Source organism: Atractosteus spatula, chromosome 7 (assembly GCF_055471065.1).
Source record: "Atractosteus spatula isolate fAtrSpa1 chromosome 7, fAtrSpa1.hap1, whole genome shotgun sequence".
Classification (NCBI taxonomy): Eukaryota; Metazoa; Chordata; class Actinopteri; order Semionotiformes; family Lepisosteidae; genus Atractosteus; species Atractosteus spatula.
In genome coordinates this window covers 33,954,350-33,975,737 of record NC_142712.1, presented here as the reverse complement: position 1 = coordinate 33,975,737, position 21,388 = coordinate 33,954,350, and the positions used below count along the sequence as shown (strand labels likewise).

The 21,388-nt window shown below is 40.8% G+C and overlaps 1 protein-coding gene across 1 annotated transcript in view; it reads left to right on the top strand.

Moving 5' to 3' along the window:
- Positions 1–21,388, top strand: part of tafa3b (TAFA chemokine like family member 3b) — a 108,009-nt gene that overhangs the window by 52,876 nt on the left and 33,745 nt on the right. The window contains exon 2 of the mRNA XM_088919984.1: positions 14,566–14,678. Coding sequence (XP_088776110.1) covers positions 14,567–14,678 — 112 coding nt within the window. The 5' untranslated portion in view covers position 14,566. The remainder of the gene's footprint in view (positions 1–14,565; positions 14,679–21,388) is intronic.

Sequence of the window (21,388 nt, the reverse complement as noted above, 5' to 3'; positions counted from 1 at the left end):
GATCACCTGTACTTCGCTGGTAGTCTTTCCATCATTCCATCTTGCGTGGCACAAAAGTGTCCTTGCAACCTTAAGCACATTCGGATTTATGAGGATTAAAATATTTTCCACCTGGACCTTTAGCACTGTTAAAGCCTACAGATCTGGTACGAAGGCCTTATGCTCATAGTGTGTTTGGAAAAGAAAGTGTTTTATTGATACATCTAAAACATTAATGAATACTCTGCCAATTCAGTCAGCCTTGCTTCCCCCCCCCCCTTAAATTACGTTCTTGTGATCAGGTTATTTAACACTCATTCCATTAAGATTGACCCAATCAATTTACCGAGGATTCTAATGTCTCAATAACTAATTAATGCGGTCTTGCACACAAAGTGAAGTTTAATTAATTATTGAATTATTAGGATTCTTAACAAGGTGATAGCATCAGGAACTCAGGAATTGCACTTGCACTGTGTAAGCTGATAGGCGGTAATGTGACTGAATGATGGCTGGAGCGTTTAAGTACGGTGTATCCTTCAGGTGCTTTTCTTCAAGGGTGTCACTCTTGATGGAGTCTCCTGTTTATGTACGTGAGAATCATTAACATTTGGTGTCACTGTCTAACCCCTCCAGTCTGAAGACCTTTGTGTAAGCAATGTCCAGGTTTGATGTGGTCAGCATGGTGGTGTCCTGGCATTACCTCCTTGATTAAGTTTTATTTGTTTTATGGTATTACACAGATTCGAAACTAGTGTGGTGGAAAAATAAATAATTCTGAAAAACAAAACTGCACCTAGGACTGCATTTTGGAAGACGCAAAGTACAGAAGAATGGTAGGAAAGAGAACACAGCAAATGCATGGTCAAGGATTAGTGGTCTCTTTCGGGAAGCCTTCCTGACACTTCACAGGTTTTAGGTTTTATGTAGACTTTTGAAGTGAAAAGCCACAGCTTTTCCAAATTAAAACCTGTTGGGGTGCTCTGAGCTTTTGGTTTTGAAGGTTTCATCATGCCACCTACATTTTCTAGTGAGAAGTGTAGTCTTTTACATGCGTATGGCCTTTCTTCAGTCCACACCTCCTGTCTCATCGATTCCTGTCAAAATGAAAAAGTTGGTTAAAAATAAATTGCAGGTACTGTATGGAGGGGGAAAACAAGATGCTGTTCCTACATTAGCAGCCCTTTGATGTGGGTTTGAGCGGCTCCAGAGTGGGTGAGGAATGTTGTCAATCGTGGATGCAGCTGTTATCTCAGCAAGAGGGAATCCCGCTGTAGATCTTGAGCTCAAGGTGCCTGCAGCTTCTTGCAAATATCCAAGAAAGAAGTCCTCTGGGATCTTTTCTGTGGAATAGTCTTACATCACTGCCCATATTGCAATGTATGCATGAGTCATCCCTAAGGATATGTTCAAGAATTTGTGGATATCTTGATCTAGATGATCTTTCAGTACAACAGCTTATTTAATGCAACCTTCCTCACAGAAACTATTATAGACCTTTGTCCAGCACAGTGGCATGTTAGGCAAACTGGAGAAACTTAACACTGTATGTAATAGTGTAATTGCGATACATGAACTCAGTAAAGTCACCCCTTAATGCCTAGATAGCATAGTATTACACACAAATGTATGTCCCTATGTATACCCGATTATGGTCAATAATTATTAAATGCATATCTTTTAATGGTGAAAGTTGAACAGCTTATCCAGAATTTTTACCTTTTCTGCGAATGTCATGAGCTTACATCTTTTCTTGTCTACACAACCCCTTTCAGGAGCCTTGTGCTTTGGTGCCATACTGCATATAAAAATGGTAAAAAAAAAGATAACCATGACTTTACCCAACTTCTCACAGTAACTGTGAATATGACATGAGAGAAAGGATGGCGTGTGGTGGTGTAGGAGTTTTGGCAAGATTGCAATTAAATTCTAGAGCATGTATAGAAGTAAAAAATACTACTTTTGGTGGATTGAGTATAACTGTGTGTAGTGAATTTTATTGCGTTTGAAAGATAACTATTGATTTTTTTTGTGTATAATCAAATCCATATTGCAGAAGCCTTTACTGGAATTATTGTAGATGCCGGAAAACCTTGATGTTTGTGAGTTCTGCATCCGTGATTTTGCCTGTTCGTGCAACATTTTTTGTGACCGCTTTTTCCACGTTTGCAGACTAAATGTGCATATTCACAGTAGGAACGTAAATGTGGTGACCCACCTGAGTATCTTCATCATGCAGATCTCCTTCACTAGACCTGCACTGATCTCTGTGGTAAAGGCACAGCTTGGCTAAAAAAGACTGAACATGTTTATGTAACAGAGCATCTTGGGTTATGCTTTAGTTATTCAGTTTTCTTCCTGAAAGCTTTAGATGTGCATTGTGTGCAGACCCGTTATCAGAGCAATGCCTGTATGTGAGTGTTGAGTGCTGTGCTGTGAAATAAAAGAAATGTTAACAAAAAAACCTCCATTGTCCCCTCAGTTATCACAGTCTCAGTTCTAGCATGTCTCGTGGAAAAGAATAACAAAAGAAGTTTGAAGAAAGAGAATTAGACAAATTTTAGGAGCCCTTAATTTACTTTTCATTGTGCTCCAATAAACTTTATTACAGTACTGCAGTGATGCATTTATAAAAGTAATAAAAACAAGATTTAAAGGGAAAGAAAATGTGCTCTACTAAGAAGGAGAAAAAAAAATTCTGATATTGGCTACAATATCATAGCTGATCTAATTTATTTATTTGCACACGCAAAAACTTGAATTATAATAACTTGTATTGGGTTAAAACTGTGTTTTTTTAAGTTTCTATTCATTTCATTCCTTTTTATTAAAAATTCATGCTACCAACAAAAACTAACACTACTTCTGATTTAATCAAGTTATAACAGAAATCCTACTGCTGTAATGCTTCTTTTACAAGATGTAGAACCATAATGTATTTTCCCAATAAGGTATGAAATCCCGGATTCACAAATTTGTCATTCACAGAGACTTTAAGGTACCTAACCCTCGTGAATTCCAGGATTAAAGGGTTAATTTGTTAGTGAGCAGAGCCTGCCATTTCTGGCATTTATTTAATACCCTGACCTGTAATCAACACTTGTCAATCTTAGGCTCTTATTAACTTAGGAGCTGTTGTCTTTTTTTTTTTACTGTGGAGGTTATTTGACTGGTTTTGTGTTTTGCTTTGCTGCACAGACAATGAGGCGGCTGTTCTCACAAAACATTCTGTCTGGAGATCCTTCCAGTTGAACTGCCAAATAAATTGCAAATAAGAAATTCTTAGAATGAGAACTGAAGAAATAATGAGAAGTGGAGGATAAAAATCAGAAAATTGTACAGGGTGAATGGAGAGGTGGGGTATGGGATTGATTCAGTATTGTGGGCAGAAATACATTAACACAATGAAGGAATCACTGTCCTCTGTGGGTCAGTGAAAGTCTTTGAGAAGCAGCTGACCTCACCCTGTTTTGAGCGTCTCCTCCAGAGTTTGATGTTTGTTAGGAAACAGACTACTGTATATCTCCCAGTATATTCAAAATGTCCATCTCCCAGACTGAGATTTTTTAAATCACTCCAGCGCCCATATAAATATAAATAGCTGTGTACATATACATAGTTATAAATAGCTGTCCTGATCAGATTTTTCATCAAGCTCTTCAATGCAGTTTTTCTCTACTGCATAAAAGTTATTCCTGTGCAACGGATGTTTGTTTTCTTACAGCATGGCAATGTGTATGCAACACTCACCTGTTAGCCATATTTGTGAGGCCAGGTATGAACCAAGGCAAAATTAAGACATTAAGGCATTCAAGAACCTGATATTGAGTTTGAGAAGTCTGAACATATACTGGGTTTGGGAGCCTATTCTTCCATTGTCCTGCCTTCTGTCTACTGTTTTTCCAATGGGGAAATTTGCACTGAAATTAAAACCTTGATATTGTATAATATTGATATTATACCTTTTTGTGTCAAGATGCAGTGTGACTGCTAGTTATTTTGCGGTGAAGCAGCTTGTTAAAATATTTTCACAAATGGGCTTAGAATGACTACAGTTTCTGTATAATTATCTTTCACTTGAATTTGATGACAAACAAGTTAAGAAAGAGAAGGTTATTGGCTTTACTCACTGAAGTACATGACAGGGTGTTGGCTTTCACTGTGCATGTATTGAAAAAAAGATGGCCATCATTCTAGAAATAAAAAAAAACTCAAGAAAGTTAAAAAGAAGAGGGAGCTATTTGGCCCATTAAGTCTGTTTGGTAGTTAGTGGTTATTTGATCCAGGGTTCTAATCTGGCCTTTTTTTCTTTAAAGAAAAGTTTCCAACAGCATGGGTAGTTTGTTCAGTACTCCCACAACCAAAATGGAATACTCGCACATACTGTATATTGCTTTTGAAGAACACTGAAAATTCAGGTGACAGTTTCTTTTTTTAATGACAAGTCCGTTATTTTCAAAGGCAATTATCTTTTAAAGCAATTGCAAGCCAGAGACTGCAATGGCAAGAAACATATCTCTTTTGTATTCCTTTATCAGATACGTAAATTGAGAACAAATTCTCATTTTCCATGAAGGACCTGGAGACCTGTTAATACCGCAGGGCATTTACTGGAGCGATCGAAGAGAAGTGCCTTGCTCAATGTTCCTACAGCAGCAGATTCTGCCTGGTATCTGAGCCGATTTCTCTCTGGTCCGAAGTCTACAGTCCGAACCCCTGTGCCATGCTGTCTGCTTCTGTAATCTGTACGGATGGATGCCAGAGAAAGCTGAAATGTTCTCTCAGCTGCTGTAGAACATCAGAGGTTAGGTTAGAATGCAAATACAAATTAAAAATACACATATTCCTTACTATGCTTAAATTTGCCTTCATCCCTAAAATCCCTTCTTTCACATGTTCTGAATCTGTGGTTGACTCAGACATTCTTGCTGGGTCTCTCCTTCTTGTCCCAAACTCTGCAGCTGCTCATTAAGCTTGTGCCTTTCACTGCTCAGTGTGGCGCCCAGCGATCTGTTTGTCCATGATCTGGCTGTACATCCTGGCACTTGTAACTTGCTTTGCTGGGAGTACAAAAATGAACAAGCAGCTAGTCTACAGTCTCAGTGCTGTTGGTTCAGATGAGTGTTATGTTTTGTTAAACTTTAGAACCCTTTACGACAATACTGAAAAATTTAGAAGGCTGGGCAGCTGGATCCAGCATAATCTTGTCTGTTTGTCTGCCATCATCCACACCTTGTAAAAATGTGTTCTGCCCCCCTCTTACTCTTTCTTGCCTTCTTCTTCCTTTCTTCTCACCAGCTTTTTCTGCACTTATCCTCTGTGTGATATTCGCACTTTTTCTAATGCCAGCAATGCAAAAGCTGTAAAAAGAGAAATATTTTGATAAAAAACCATAAAAGAAAGGTTGATTTTGCTGTTATCTCCGTGGCATGGATATATACACTGTACAGCATAAGTAAAAAGAATTAAAAGCCTTTCTCACTTAATTGAATTATGACTCTTTCTTAGACAGTCATCATCCGCACACAGGAACTATTTATTTCATGCTCATTTCCTGCAGTGTCCATGGTTACATTCGGTTTTGCCACATACTCAAAGGATTAAACAGAACTGGCTTAGCTTTCCGTCATGAATTGGGCGATTTTACAATCAGTTATACTTTTACACAGAGAGGAGATGATTTCTGAAAATGGCACGGTGGAATCAAAGGTTATTTCCCACGTGCTCTTTACAGATTGACAAAATGTTACCATCTGTGTTTTCAGGAGCCACGTCCTCCATCCTCCCCACTGCACACGAACACCCATGCGCCACTGCGCCACACAGCGTGGCACCTTGAGGTCAGGCATCGGGGGGGTTATTTCATGCTAAAGAGCAACATCTGTGAATTCCTCTGCTTTCCGCTACCCATACGGCCTTGTTTGAGAAACCAACACAAGGCTCACGAGAGAGGGAGAGGGCACCTCCTTATTTGGAAGCAGAAATCTTCATCTGGGCTCTTTTGGAGCACATCTGTGCCACCTTTCATCGATTAGATGCCAAATGCCACGCTCCGAGAGAGCTAGGCGAGTCATTTCCGTCCCTGCAGACCGCGATTGGGCTGCTTAATTTGGAGCTCCGGGCTTTAGAAGCTCAGATGTTCCGCGCAATGATCCTTGGAAAAGGAGGCGGCGAAGGCGAGGAATCGCCTTGCTCTTTCCCTGCACTGCTGGCAGCCCAATTGGCTTAATCAGGCAGAATTCACCCAAGGTTGCGATTAATTGTCGACAGTAGAAAAGCAGCACCTCGGTCTCTAAGCCAGCAGCAAAAACTTCTCACCATGCCAGCTGCGCTCCCTAGCGCATATTCATATTGCATATTCACACATTAAGGCAGATGAATCTTCTTCTTTATTACTGTAGCTATGCGTATTCTTTTGATCTGGGACTAGCATTATTTTTAAAGGTGACCAATAGAAATGTGAGCCCCACGGAAGGCCGTCAGTAGTTCGAAACCATGCGTTAGTGTATGAGGTTTTCTTCAGTTTCCATTAAAAATGGAAAGACTGGTTAAAACCTTCGTTTCTCTCTGGTTTCTGGAATGTCGCCTTGCTGTGAGTTTACTAGAGCCGTTGTTGGAAATAAGGGGCCTGTGTGGTGCTTGTGTCCTCTCTATTGGTCTTGGCCAATATCATTCTCCCAACTGCTCAGAGTCTTGCCTTTCTCTGTGCATCTGCACCCTTGTCTGCCGGATGCCTAACAACCCCCAAAAATGACATCCTTGAAACGTCTGTGCGACGCAGGCAGGCCCCTAAATTCCACAGGAGCTCATTAATGCACTCGCCTGCCACATGCTCAGACAATGCCATATTGCTGTTAAGGTCGACCAAACCGTTTGCCGAGATCATTAAAAGCCCCCGGCGGGCCCTGATCCCCACCCGCAACTTCGCTGTTGTAGCAGATGTCACGTTATCAGAATATTGCACAGATCTGCATGCAGGCTTTGCACATGACACTAATGGCCAGGGGGTGTTTCTCTTGCGTGGAAGTGCCTTCAGAATTACTTTGCCAGTTGCAAAAAAGTCCCCAGTCGAGGGGCAGGATGAATTTGGCTTCCAATGTGATGGCGGCTGTGATTTACCGTTGGACCTGCAGATCAATAGACGCACCTCTGACATAGGAGAATAAAAAAAAAGTCTTGTTCCACTTCGGAAAGAAACAAATATGTCCCAGGCACGGGGAGTTCAACCATCTGCAAAGAACAAAGCTGGATTCCAAAGGGACTAATTAGAAGATGGAAACAGACAAGGCTGCCAAAAATGGATTGCCTTATGGACTTGCTTTTCAGATTTTAACTCAAATTAAGACAAAGTGCTTGAAGTTAGCGTATATCTCTCTAATAGGGGGAAAAAAACACAAGGTAATACCAGAAATAACTTGTTAAAAAAACCCAAAATGCTTCCCTATAAACATCCCATGAAAGCATGATCAGTAAATAACTTTTTTTTTTTGCTTTCATTAAGAGAGATCCCTTTTCCCACCAGAGGGTGGGAGGCTGGAGGAAAGTGGCAATATGTTATGCTATAGTTGCTGATGCATTGCGATCTGCCTGGGAGCTGACAATGATGTCATGGGATTAATTATGCACTAGAGCCTAGACGTGTAAAGATGGACAAATACTTTCTGGCCCTGGCAGCTTTTCTGACTGTGTGATTTTCTAATTTTATGAATTTTTTATTATTTTTTTCCTAAAAAAAAACCCAAGTCTTTTTTCTTTAGATTTTTTAAAACCAGCATTGGAACAGATCATGAAATAACTTTGCCCCACTTCAAACTGAACTGTTAAGATCTCAAATTCTTGCTCAGGCAAGGCAATATCACATACAGCATGCAGCTTGGAGCATGTCTCATTTGAAATTTCTGTTTGAATACATTTCAGCAGGCTGGGATAATATCTGAAATGAAAGACATTTAATGCATTCAATTTCTCTTAAAGTGAAGAGACGTAAGAATTCAGGATCTTTGCATGCACATGTTATAACCATGTCTGTGCACAGTGTTCAAGATAATTCTGCATCCAAAGGATTTTCAATGGGTGTAGCAAAAAACAAAATGACTTTTAAATAAATGCTGGATGAAGGATCAATAGCACGTTGAAGATTGTTCTCAAGTATTTGTTTCTGGGGTTATTGATGTAGAATCATCATGTTCTGCTCGATCTTATCACAACATAACATGCAACATCAATATCAACTGATGGGAGACTAGACCCGGTCCGATCCAGATGGAGGAAAAATATCTGGGAAGGAGCCCAGCATTTTGAGACTCGGAAGTCAGAAAAAGGAAGCAAAGTGTGAACATTGAAGAGCACTCACTGTCACCAGGCAGCCCAGCACACAATCTGATATCACTGCAGATCACACCTTTAACCTGCCAGTTAGGGTACGGATTCTAGCAGATATCCTCTACTGCGAGACACAGCCAATGAACATGCCCACTCCTTTACCTCTTTACTTTACCTGAGTTTTCCATTAGTTGGACATGACCATTTTCTGCGTCGTTGTGTGAACACGTATGCAGAATTACCTTATAAAACCCTATAATTAAAATAATATAAACACCAAATAAAGCATTACTTTAACGTATTCAGTAAATGTACAGGTGTACCCTGCCTTGTGCCCGTTGCTTGCCAGGATAGACTCAAGCTTCCCCACAAACCTGAATTGGATATAGGGGTTAAAAAATGAATGGACCAGAACAAAGTGAAACTTAGTGTAAAATGGTGTCCTGGATGACACTATTAGTGATCACATTACACTTACTCCATGATATTTGTCCAAGGAAGGAGCTCCCCAAACTACTTGTTCTTTGTGTGTCTAGCATACACTTTCCATAACATGAGAATTTTTTACGGGTTCTACAGGAAGCCGAATTGAATTGTTTTGCTTGTAGGCAGTGTCCGTGTTTGAAAGTGTAAGTCATAAAGGTTTTCAAAGATACAAATATGCCTTTCTTCCAGTCTCGCTTGAATGCAGAGCTTGTGTTTACCATGTTTCACTTCTCAGCGCATGACATTTTCATTCAAGTGGACACATTTGATCACTGTTATCCTCTGCAGGTCAGCCTATACGGAGTTGTATTGTAGCATTGAGCCAATAAGAAGACCTTGTAAATTGAAAAATGTCAGTCAATGGCCTCTTTTCTGTAACCTCTTGGTTCTGCTCAGTGGGAAGCCACATACTGTAGCTTTCGAGTGATAAGTAATGGGCAGAAATGTGGAAAACTTGACTTGATCCAGGCCCAAGCAGTCATAACACAGCTAGTGGGAAAAAGTCCTGAGTGGCTGACATTTTGCTCATTTTCGAATAGTGGGCTTTAAACATCTGCTTTTGTTTGTCGCTGAGCTCTACTGGTGCAACTCGAAGTTTGAAAACAGTGTGACAGCAGTCAGCAGTTTTCCCCACTTAGGGCTGTCTGTGTGTGAGGTTTCCTAAGGCAGTACACACTGTTGATGGTCTGGTGGAGAGGGGGTTATTACCCAAGTCAAGAACTTGTGCCAATACTGCAGTGTTTTCTCAACTTTTGAAGTGAAAAGTGCTAGAAGATGACTGTGGCTCTCCACTACAGCGCCATAAAGCTGCTCAGCTGTGAAATGAGTGTAAAATGTCACACTTTCTAAGTGATTTCTTCCCTGAAGGAGGTGCTAACCTAAAATGGTTTGTTCCAGTGCAGCACGTTAAGTGAGAACATGCTGCAGTAACTACAGGAGGTGTTTAAATAAGGTTCTGGAGTCTTACAAAGGAAGTACTGTATGTCAAATGGTTTAGGCCCTGAATAACACTTAAAAATACATAGATTTTTTATCATGGACATCTGGGTTCACAACTGGAATGTTATGAATTCATATCCCATAACAGTAGGCACTGCCATTGTACCACTGAGCAAGGCACTTGATCTAGTAAATTGCCCTCTTGAGTACAAGGTTACAAATGCAAGATGCTTTGGAAGCAACAGCCAAATTAATACTAATAGTCCTTTGTAAAGGAACAGGAACTGGGTTTATTCCATGCTGAACAGAAAAGAAAGGAAATGCAACGTTTCGGCTGTGGAGCCTTCTTCGGGTGTGAGCGCCATGCTGAAAATGGACTAGAGTGAAATTGAGGCATACAGTAAAGGAAAGTACAATAAATGGATATTATAAGCATGAAAAAGAGAAAAACATGCAAGCATGCCATACATAAAGGATGATGTCCAGATGTTTCCTTGTGGATGGCCTGAAACAGTGGGGACACCTTATAAGTGAGGACACAAATTGCCTGAAGGCCTAGTGGGCACAATCAGTATGTTAAAAAAGTCAGATCCTTTTCACAAAAAAAGGTGTGTAAGTTTCCATGGGCTTCAGTTGAAGAGCAGCATTTCTGCACACTTTTGAAGAATTCACTTAAGGAGGGAGTAGCAGTACTAGGGTATCTTCCTGCTCAGGATAGCCAGGCTTCTGTGCTTGTGGCTGCTTGTACAGTCGGTGATTTTAAGAAAGCAAGGAGCTCTTACATAAGCTGTGCAGATATGAGTGGGGACTTGAGTTTGAAAGGACAGTAAATTCTTGAGGATTGTGAAGAAAGTAATACAGTATATATTTAAATATTTTGTTATTGTAGAAATTGTATCTATTGTATGCAGTCAAATCAGTCTCTGTGTTTGTCTCAGTCCCTTTCCTGTTACTTCCTTTGTTAATGTTTACCATTTATTCCACAGTACTTGCATGTATGGCTAAAGTCTTATCTGTAAGTTTCCTGGGCAAGCCATGTTGTGTGGTTTGTGTTGTGGGATTCAGAGCCACAGTCAGGAGAGCTGTCTGCGTTTTGAGAGATTTATGCTGGTGTGGGGGGATTGCTGCAGCATATCTGGATCTCTGCGATCTGAGGCAGTGATGGCCTATTGTCTTCTTAGTTTAAAAAAAGGAGTTCAGGTGATTTAAAAGCTGTGTGTGTTGTCTATTGCAGTATGAAATACTGTATTTTATTTATGGTTTTGTTTTTTTCCCCACTCCCTATCACACTTTCCAGATTACACAGTTCTATTCAGTATTTCATAATGCCTTCCCTTACAGGCATCTACCGTAGTACAATTGCAGTTTTCCCCATTACTATGCGCATTTACTTTGTCTTTTACATTTAATCTGACCCTGGTGGGTGTGTACACACTTATCTGACCCCTTTGCATCATGACTGAATGAGATTGGAATTCTCTTTGAATTCAGTCATGAATTAATGTAAAGGTATTATCTGTGCTTTACCATTTCCTTATGCCATGACTGGGCTTTACTCCACTGTGCTTTTATGCATTGTTATTAAGGGCCAAGGGTCTAATTTGTTTTCATGTGGGTTTGTGCAGGACTACCAGCTCGGGTGGAACATGTTGTAGCAACTTTTACCATGCCTTCACTGAGGTTGTGGAGTTAGCGGGGCCGCGGGATTTTTTCTCTCCCATTTTTGATAACTACATCTTCCACTCAAGCCAACGTCCCAGGCTAGTCTGTGACCAGAATATCCCCATCTGTGACCCACACCACCCAGTAATCAATAAATTAATGCAAATAAAGGATTTCTGAAGGCACACCAACAAGGTTGATCTACAGGCAATACACTGGCCTCGCTTCCAGCCTGCAGTGTGATAGCTCATCAGATGCCGTGTCCATTTTCTCGGGAGCTGGCTTTGTGAACTGTGCCTGTTTGGATTCCCAGGGTGACAGAGTTATTTTAGGAAGAGAAGCTAATTGCTTTGGCTGAGGAGCAAAGAACACGGCTTACAGCCCCAGTGTCAAAATTGGCAACCATCTGATTGAATTCTATTAATAGGGAAGATGCATCAGTCTGGCAGTCCAGGAAGAGTACAGTGCTTCAGCCACAGTTCTCTTTCTTTTATCTGCAGTGGTGACGTGAGCTGCTTTATACAGTATTTACGATCTGCATGCTCTCTCTTTTGGCTCAGGTACAGAGAATGTTGTGGGGATGCTTTATATTTACTTTGCCAAGTACGAAAACCTACATACTGCCCATGGGCATAATCTTTACAAATCCTCAAAGATGAGTTGACAAGGGCTTGTTGCCATACAGACAATAATTATTGTAGTCCCCTGTCTTCTCAGAGCCTTTTAGCACTTTTGATAGTTTTACATACCTAGTTTGTCAATTTCCTGTGATTTTCTAAAAAAAAAAAAAACAGGAGATAATAAACTCCAGGTTTTCCTCACAAAATGTTTTGGAACCTTATTAGTGTTTTAGACCAAAGAGAAACTGGTCAGACATCCAGGAAAAGCCTTCCACACCTCGCTCCTTAATTTAGAAGCCTGTTTTCAACAAGAGCACTTCTGCAATTGTCAGAATTTTGAAATGCAAGTCTCTGTGCCTGTTTTTTTTCCTCTTCCCAACTTCAAAGTCCTTAGTTGTCTCTGTCCCAAAACTTTTGCATGTGAAAAAAGACAAAAATCTATAAAGTCCATTATCCTGCTCTCATGTTCTCAACTCTGGTAATGAAAGGTGCATAGACTCTTTTTTTTTTTTGGTACCACCTTGACCTTTTGCTTCCTATGCTTGAAGGGAAAGAAATTTGATGGTGCTTTTTAAAGCACCATGTGCTATATATGTAAAACCCTTTAACACATGGAGCTGTCTTCCCTTTTGATGCAGGCCTGCTGTGCCTAGAACATTAGACACCTGTTGCTGAATGAATAAACCATGCAAAGCCCCTTTTCCCTTCTCATTTTGTTCAGCCCAGTGTGCAAATGTCATGACTGCACAGCCAGTACAGGAAAATAAATCAGAAATATTGTATGCGGTCACTGCATTGATTGTTTAGATCTTGGGTGGCTTTGTTGTGTCTTCAGGTGTCTTCAGAGGGCTGTGGGTCTTTTTTTAGAATGAATATGTCACTTCATCAGGTGCAGATGTGCTAGAGCCTTTGTTAGGCAGCAACAACTGGAATAATCACTGACTGTGGTATCCTGTAACAGTCTGATTTACTGTATGCAAGATATCAATGAATAGATTAAACTTTTCACATGACATATTCTCATCTTGCAAAAAAGCAGCACGACATGTGTTGGAAAATTTTCACAACCTCTTTCATAATGCAGACAAAATATCTTGCTGGAATTTGAGGCCTTACTCCTTGCTGGATTTCTAGCTAGAAGCCAACATCCTTCCCTGGTGGGAATATTTCAGGATAAAACTGTTTACAATCCTGAGATAGCAGGCCCATTCAATGTAAAACTGAATTACATCCAAGAATGGTTTCAATTGAAAATGGTATTGCATGCTGTTTCTCTGTCAGTTAGTAAGAACTGCAGTGCACACCTTGAACTTTTTCTCTTACTTTTATCTTTTGGAACCCGATGTCTTTGATCATGTCTAAATTCACTCCGACCATGTTCTTAAGTGATAAGAACTTGAGAACAGTTAACAAACCATTCCAGTTGGTCCATCTTGTCCTTTTGGTAGTTAGTGACTAATTGATCCACATATCTGATCGAAGTAAGGACTGGTGTCCTGTCTGGGGTGAGTCCTGTCTTGTTCTTATTGCTTGCCAGGATGTGACCCTGTGTTTTATAGGGTGGGTGGGAAATGGATGGGTCATGTATCATCCTGTTTCTTGGTATGTCATAGTACCTTTAGCAACATGACTGGGTGTCTTTTTCTGTACCCCCGAATCTCTGTTGGCTCTATACTCTATTCATCCTTAGGAAATTATATGATTACTTCATCATTTCCAGCTTGGAGACAAAACAAGTGCTAGATTTTTCCATTTATCACATGGCTCCTTCTTCCACAGAGCATTTGAAGATCTGCACTCAGCCCCCAAACAGAACCAACATCCCCATGAGTGACGAGTGCATCTTTTGACATGATAGAAGTTTATTTGCAAAAGGATTGGTCTTGCATTAAGTAATTTTTGTACACCTGAAAAACAAGTCTTAATACCACCCCCCCCAAAAAAACCCCACCATCAACAATGAAGTCGTAATCACAGTGGCCAATAATATTTTGCGAGATATGAATTATGCAATGGTGCCAGACAGGTTTTTTGCATGCCAAGCTCCGATCCTATCACCCTGTTCATGTGTCTTGCAAGTCTGACAAGGACCTTGCCTACTCGGCAGTCTGCGAAAAAGTGTACAGAGTCTTGTCCCTCAGCTGGATTTAGTATCAAAGCCTGACATGCATTTGACAGAGACCAAATCCTCAGTGAGCTGAACAAAACTGACACTTCCAGCAGGGTTTTGGGTAGAGGGGCAAAATTGGAACTAGGTCAGGAAGTGGTTTTTTTACATCTTGGTTTGTTTCATGGAGTCTCAGAGAAGCGGTTATACAAAGTGACTTGTGCATTCACTCACTCAACCTCTAACACAAAAAAAACGAAGGAACTCTGCGGAGATACAGCTTTTAAACATGTTGCCTCCACAGCCCATAGAGAGCCAGAGGATCAATCCACACGCCTGCTGTGATTTCCAAATGCTTCACTCTATGTGAGCAAACGAGGTAGACCCCTTCTGTAGTCTCTGCATTCCCCGCGCATCCTCACCTTTCCACCTCTTGCTTTTACCTTCCAGAATGCGGGAGCAAGACTTCCGGAGCCTCTTCAAATGGCTGCTGCTCCTGACCTTCTGCCTGATAACACTGTGGGGGCGGCTGACCCTGGCCTCATCACACAGAAGCCATACAGGTAGGCCTTCCTTCTCACATCATTTGAAGACAGCAGTGGAAACGTTGCCACCTCATTTTCTTTTTCCAAAGAGAAGTAAAGTTTAAAAGATTAATTTTCAGTGTTCGGCACGAAGTGCTTCAGTGTGAATGACAGCCAACTTTAAAGGGAATATCTGAAATCCCAATTTTTAAACATTTAGCAGGTTTTGTACAGCTCCCATATTTGCGCTTCAAGGTTACATGCTGTCCTGGTGATATCTGGCCTTTAAAACACAGAGGCCTCCTCTCTTCAAAAAGGATATAAAAAAACAAAGAGAGATCTGAGAAATGAGTAACAAGATCAATTCCAGGGCCCAAATGGAAGAGCTGTGATCATAATATTGGAAATGGAAGTGACTGTAATATTGCTTTGGAAAAATGGTGAGAATTCTGATCATGGTTAGTTTCTTTTTTTAATGAAAGGTCTGTTTTAAAAGCCAATTGTTTTTTTAAAGCAATTGCAAGCCAGAGTCATATCTCTTTTTTTTTCTTTATTTTATCAGGTTTGTCAATTGAGAACAAGTTCTCGTTTACAAAGAAAGGCCCAAAGACCCGTGTACTGTATATAGTAGATTTACTGGAGCAATTTGTGTGAAGTGCCTCGCGCTCAGTGTCCATACAGCAGCAGCAGATCCTGCCTGGGATCTGAAACAATGGCTATCTGGTCAGAACTCCGGTAGACCATGTTGCTGGCTGCTGGTTTACATGGCTCAACTTTGGAATCAATAGGTGTGTCCAGGGGTTTGCATGGTGAATTTCCTGAGTGTTTGGAGGCGAATCCTTACTAGAACTGCGTGATCTCCATGAAAAGACCTTTGGTTGGGAATGGCAGGAGGAAGGTCTGAAAAATATTGTGAGGATTCATTTCCTGACAGGGAATTGATGCAATTGTCTAAAAAGGGCTTACACAGTGATGACTCGCACTCTGTAATTCAGGTCTTTGACCTTCATGGGGAAGGAGAGCCTGTTTTTGCTAATGGGTGCCTGTGTGAAGGTGCTGCATAGAAGGAGGCCATGAGCAATTTGGTTTTAATTTCTAATACAACATGATAGATGATGTATTTTAATTATTTATTGCATTTCTTGGCCGCCATCTTTTGTCAGTTACACCAATTAAAACTGCTTGACAGTACTGCTAAATCTTAACAGTGAAAATGAGTTGTGCTTCGCTGTGATGTAATTGTTATGAATAACACTCAAAATGAAAATGTGTTCCGGAATATTTCTTTAGTAGTTAAGGATTATAAACTTTCATTCCACCCACCCAGGGAAGATAGGACCCTCATGCAGAGCGAGGAGGTAACCAGGGAGTAGCTGTAAAAATGAAGACGGGGTGGAGAAGAGATGCAGGAAAGGAGATGCTATTTATCGCTTCACAGGAAGTGATGTCATGGAGGATTAGGAGTTAGAGTATCAGAGGTGAAGCAGAATTTGGTTGGTGGCATCCCAACATCTGTTAAAGTTCTGTGAAGAGAAAGAGTTTGAATTAGTTGTTGAGTTTAACAACATGCCTGTCCCTGTATAGATTGTAATAGTATGAATCAAAGAGAATTCATACTCTTTACTGTGAGGATGATTATGATCAGTGTCTTCCGTCATTTAAATACTTGAGCCTCATTCATATTGAATGTCGATTCTTAGTTATTTTAATTGGAAGCCCAGGGTGCAAGGTTGGTTCGAACGTGATTGCCCTTCCCTCATGAGATGTCACCAGGCCAGTGGAGGCCCATAGAGAAAGGTGGGAGGAATGGGGAATGCCTGAAGAACACCCATATGTGACCAGCGAGAACATGCAAACTCCACACAGGCAGATGCCCAATGGTCTATTCGAATCCCGGGATCCTGGATCTATGAGGCAGCAACACTAAAAGCTCTACCAGACATGTCCATTATTTCAGTATTTGAAATGAGATCTGTGGATGATTTGGGCCAGAAAACATAATCTCCACGCTCAGATTGGTGTGGAAATATTCTTTCCATGTTTGACTGTTAAGTGTGGTTTCCTCAGAGTCTTTCCCCATGGGGTTAATTGCTACAAATTTAAGCCACAGTCAGTTAGTTTTAATATCTCAATTACCTCAATCAGCACCATTCTGTCTTCTCATTCAGAAAGCTGACTAGGAATAATCAAATAATCACTTCATGCCGTTCCACTTAGGTCGCAAGAGGTTAATAGACACAGGTACAAATAATTTAATGCCATTATCCTGAAAACCAAAATGTGTTTTTAAGAAGGTTTGATTAAAGCAATCAAGAAATACCTGCTTTAACCACTACTTGAAACGTAATGCAGACAGTAACACCAGAGGATACGGATGGAAATGAGCTGCTAAAGTCACAGTCGCAAGTCAAATTGTTTGTTGTACATCAGCTCATAACCAGCATGAAGCAGTATATCGTGTGCAGACCAGCTCATTTCCTTTAAAAAGCAGATGGAGGCAAGGTTGTTACCAAGTGATTCTGTGGTAGTCAAGAGACATTTTTTGGAATCATGTTGTTAGACTAATTTAACTACAGTTTGGAGTGACACGGTCTGATTATGTTTATCGATGCTGTAAGCTCACAGCGACAGCATGCCTCATTCAAATGGTTTAAAACCCCATACTAGGTGAAGTTACTTGTTCAAATCACAGACAATACAAATTGGACCAACTATAGGTTAAGTACTGAGAACATTCTTTTATTCACATAAAAATTGCTAGATTTGGAGCCCATTTTTGATTTAGATCCTGATGCATTTGGATCTTTGAAGATACACGCTAATCAGGTTCTTTGGTCATTAAGCTACAAGCACCTGGAAAGGCAAAACATTCCCATTTTCCGATTTTTATACTTCTTCCTCTTTTCTCAAGAGAAATCAGTCTGATGGCCTCATGACTAGCCCACATTGAGTGTCATGCCACATAATGTGTTAGTAATGGACACTTTTATGAGTATGGATGAAATGGACTGATTGTCAAGGGGCATGGAGAGCAAATGACCTTTTCCCCTTTGCTGTGGTGATCACTCACAGGGGAGGCTGAGAAATGGTAGCAGCAGAGTGCACAGATCAAGTTATGATTCTTCTGTGATATTTCTCGTCTTGATTAGATGGAGGACTTTGCTTTCACGTTTCATCAGCGCTTTGTCGTGTTTTTGCTGTTTACAAACTCTGATAATGCACTTGTGAGTGACTTAGCCAGTAATGGAGCTCCACATTCTAGATCTCACTGGCTCGAGCGTGGAATAACTTACCATAGCATCTTGTGTTAAGTATCCATAGCAACTCCCGAGAGGTTACAGTTGTATCAGTGAGAGCTGCATCATTCCTCCAACCACTGGCAGTTCCACTGCGAGAGCTGTGGGACTCGCAGAATGGAAAACAAATGTTGATCGGAGCTGAGATATTCACCATCCTAAGTAAAACAATTAGGTGAGCATGGAAAAAGAACAGCCCATTTTAGGAAAAAAAAACCCAAACCCCAAAAGCTCTATTCCAAAAAAAGAGAGAGAAAAAAAAGAGAGATGCTGAGGTAGCTCTGCCTGACCTCGTGGTCTGACCAGGATGTTTGGGATGATTTGACCAGAATTTCTAGGAAATTACTGGAACAGATTGAGGTCTCTGCCATGGGCCGCAGCCAGCTCCATAGCCTGGCGCCTCAGTTGCCACTCTCGCCTTCTCCTAACCTTACTTCCGCGCTCTCTGTGCTGCTTGTATTACTATTTTAGACACTGATTCCACATGACAAGTCCCTCCGGAATAATTCAGTGGCACAATTTAAAAAAACAATTCTGCAAAAATTCACAAGTACATGGCAACATTACTGCCAGCTTAAAGGGAAGGATAACCTGCTATTTAGGAGTACAGGAGGAGGAAAAGAGAAAAAATTCAGGATGCACAACATGAGCAAAATAAATTTTCGACAGTTCATCACTGGTGATTTAATCCAAAGTGACAGAGAATCCTCCTTTAAGGTCTGTGGGTCACTTACCGCTTTGCTGTGCAAGCCTGGAACATATAACTTCCAAAGAGATGCTGAATGAAAGCTTTAATGCATGAAAACCCTACTATTAAAGGAGCTGCAATTCATAATTAACACCACCACATGTCGGGACAGGAATATCCAGACGGAAGAGTATGTTTAAAGCTAACCCTCACAAATCCATTTGTCTGACTGGTGCTTCACACTGTGAGGGAACAATTCTAACAGTTGCTGAGGGTGGCAGTCTCACAGGGAAAAATTGCCCTTGTGCCAACAACAGAGATGGAAATCCAACACATTTAGGATGGGGAAAGGAAAGGAATTGCCACCCTGCAACTAACTAGGGGCAACCTACTGAAGCTAAGCAGATGTGAGTTGGATAAGAGACCTCCTGGGAGAGCTAAGGATGCTCTGGAAGAGGAGTCAGACAAGTAGGGGGCGCTCACCCTGCGGTCTGTGTGGGTCCTAATGCCTCAGTATAGTAATGGAGACACTATACTGCAAAAAAGATGTTGTCCTTCATATGAGACGTAAAACCAAGGTCCTGACTCTCCATGGTCATTAAAAATCTCAGGGTGTTCTCAGGGTGAGAGTAGTGGTGTTAAGCCCGGTGTCCTGGACTAATTTCCCCCTGGCCTTTACCAATCATGGCCTCCTAATAATCCCCCTCTCTGAACTGGCTTCATCACTCTGTTCTCCTCCCCACTGATAGCTGGTGTGTGGTGAGTGTACTGGTGCACTATGGCTGCCATTGCATCATCCAGGTGGGGCTGCACACTGGTGGCGGTGGAGGGGAGACCCCATTACTGGTACTGTATACTTTGAGTGGAGTGTCCAGAAAAGCGCTATATAAGTGTAAAGATGTATTTATTTACAACAAATTGCAAGTGTAGAAAATAGTGAGGAAGCAAAAATGACTGAAAATTTTGATTTAAAAGATGTCAAACAGGTAAATAGGCAGTGGATTAAGTTGTACCAGACATTAGTTAGAAAAAGATAACAGATTACTGGGAGTAACACTTCAGTTGCAAGGGAATTCAAGGCCAGACTCTGGTCTCTTTGGAGACATGGGTTTGAATTCCCCACACTGCCAATCAGTTCATTATGCCACACAAATGTCAGAACACCTCAGAAATAAAAAAAAAATATTAATTCAGTACAGGAATTCTTTCTTTTTCACAAACTTATTTTATATTTAAATTTTAAAAAAAACTTTTCTGTGAAAAAGCTTTGGAGTGTCATTATCTTCCCTGAATAGAAAATTTTGACATATTTTATAATCATGCTGGATCAAAGTGCTGTACTATTGTACCTTCTCTTGATTTCTGTCTCCTGCATGAAGGAATATGAGCCACAGTGAACTGCTGGAATCCCTCTTCCCTTCTGTAATTGTGACTGCACATACTGAGTGATATGGGAGTTAAGAATTTGCTTCTTTGGGCAATTTTCCAGGATTGTTGTTTGTTGCAGTAAGATTTTAGGTGCACTTCCACATTTTCCTGCATTATTAACCATTTTCTTCAGGGGCACTCATTTCACCTAGAGAAACATGTTTCAGTAAGTAAGGCAACCAATGGAACATTTCTACAAATCTATTAAAAGTGAAATAGGGCAGAATACTCTCTCTGATGTTTTGGCTATCTTTTCTTTTTGTTCAGATGTTTCTTTGGTAATAAAAGTGGCCACTAGAGGGCTCTTGACATGTAGTTAAAAAGTGGAGGTGATTCTGCTGGGAACCTCGTCCTGTCCTGTACTTTTTAGAAGGAATTGTGTGACCGCTATCCTTTGCACTGCCACAGAAAAAAGCTAAACTGAACAAGAGTCACTGATGCTTTAGAAATACCTTGGCCAGGCCATGCTTTCCTGTGTGAATGACAAACAGAGGATGATCTCAAGCATCATCATTCTCTGGTTCTTTGTAGCTGTAAGCTTATAATTCTGGTATTTTTCCCTTGAGGGTTTTGTGGAAAAGCAAATAGTGTCCTGAGGGGATCATATCAGGCACAAAGTGATCCCCTTAGGCCACTATTTGCTTCTTCCAGAGGTATGTCAAGGGGATAAATGCCAGTAGTATACAGTATTAGATTCCATCTCCCAATGCCTTTAACACCAGTTAGATAGTAGCAGGTTTCTTGAATATCTCTTAATGGTTGTACTTGCATTTTATACCTGTTGGTGAACAGAATCTTCCCTTTTTCTGTAAGACTTTTAAGGTAAATGTGATCCCAAAGTGGTTCAAATCTGTTTTTGAAGAAGAAGTTTAATCATTTTAAAAAAATGCTGAGGGAAACCTTAAAACAAATAGAAACACTTTTTACAAAACACAAGTTTTCTTTTTTACATTTTGTGGTAATTGTTTCCAATAGGGATCTTGTTTCACAAAGCTCTATTGGGCGTGCCGTCTGTGCCATATTTAAAATTCTAGCTATGACAAATGCAGGCATTGCTGATTAATGTACACTGTTAACTGGCGAGAACTGGGTGCCTGCACTGTTCCATTAATATGATAACCTCATCAATTTCTCCTCATTGAATCAGTTAGTGCTAATCATTAGCTATTTGCACCTCAGTGCGAAGAACTGCATTCCTGCCCTGTAGAGCCGGAGTGTCGGATTTGTATACTAAGAGAGGAGAGTGACAGTGTGACACGTGTTGTGCCCGAGCGCTGCAGTGTGTTGTTGACTGAACTTTCTAGGCACGAATATGAAAAGCAACTTTGAAATGTAGG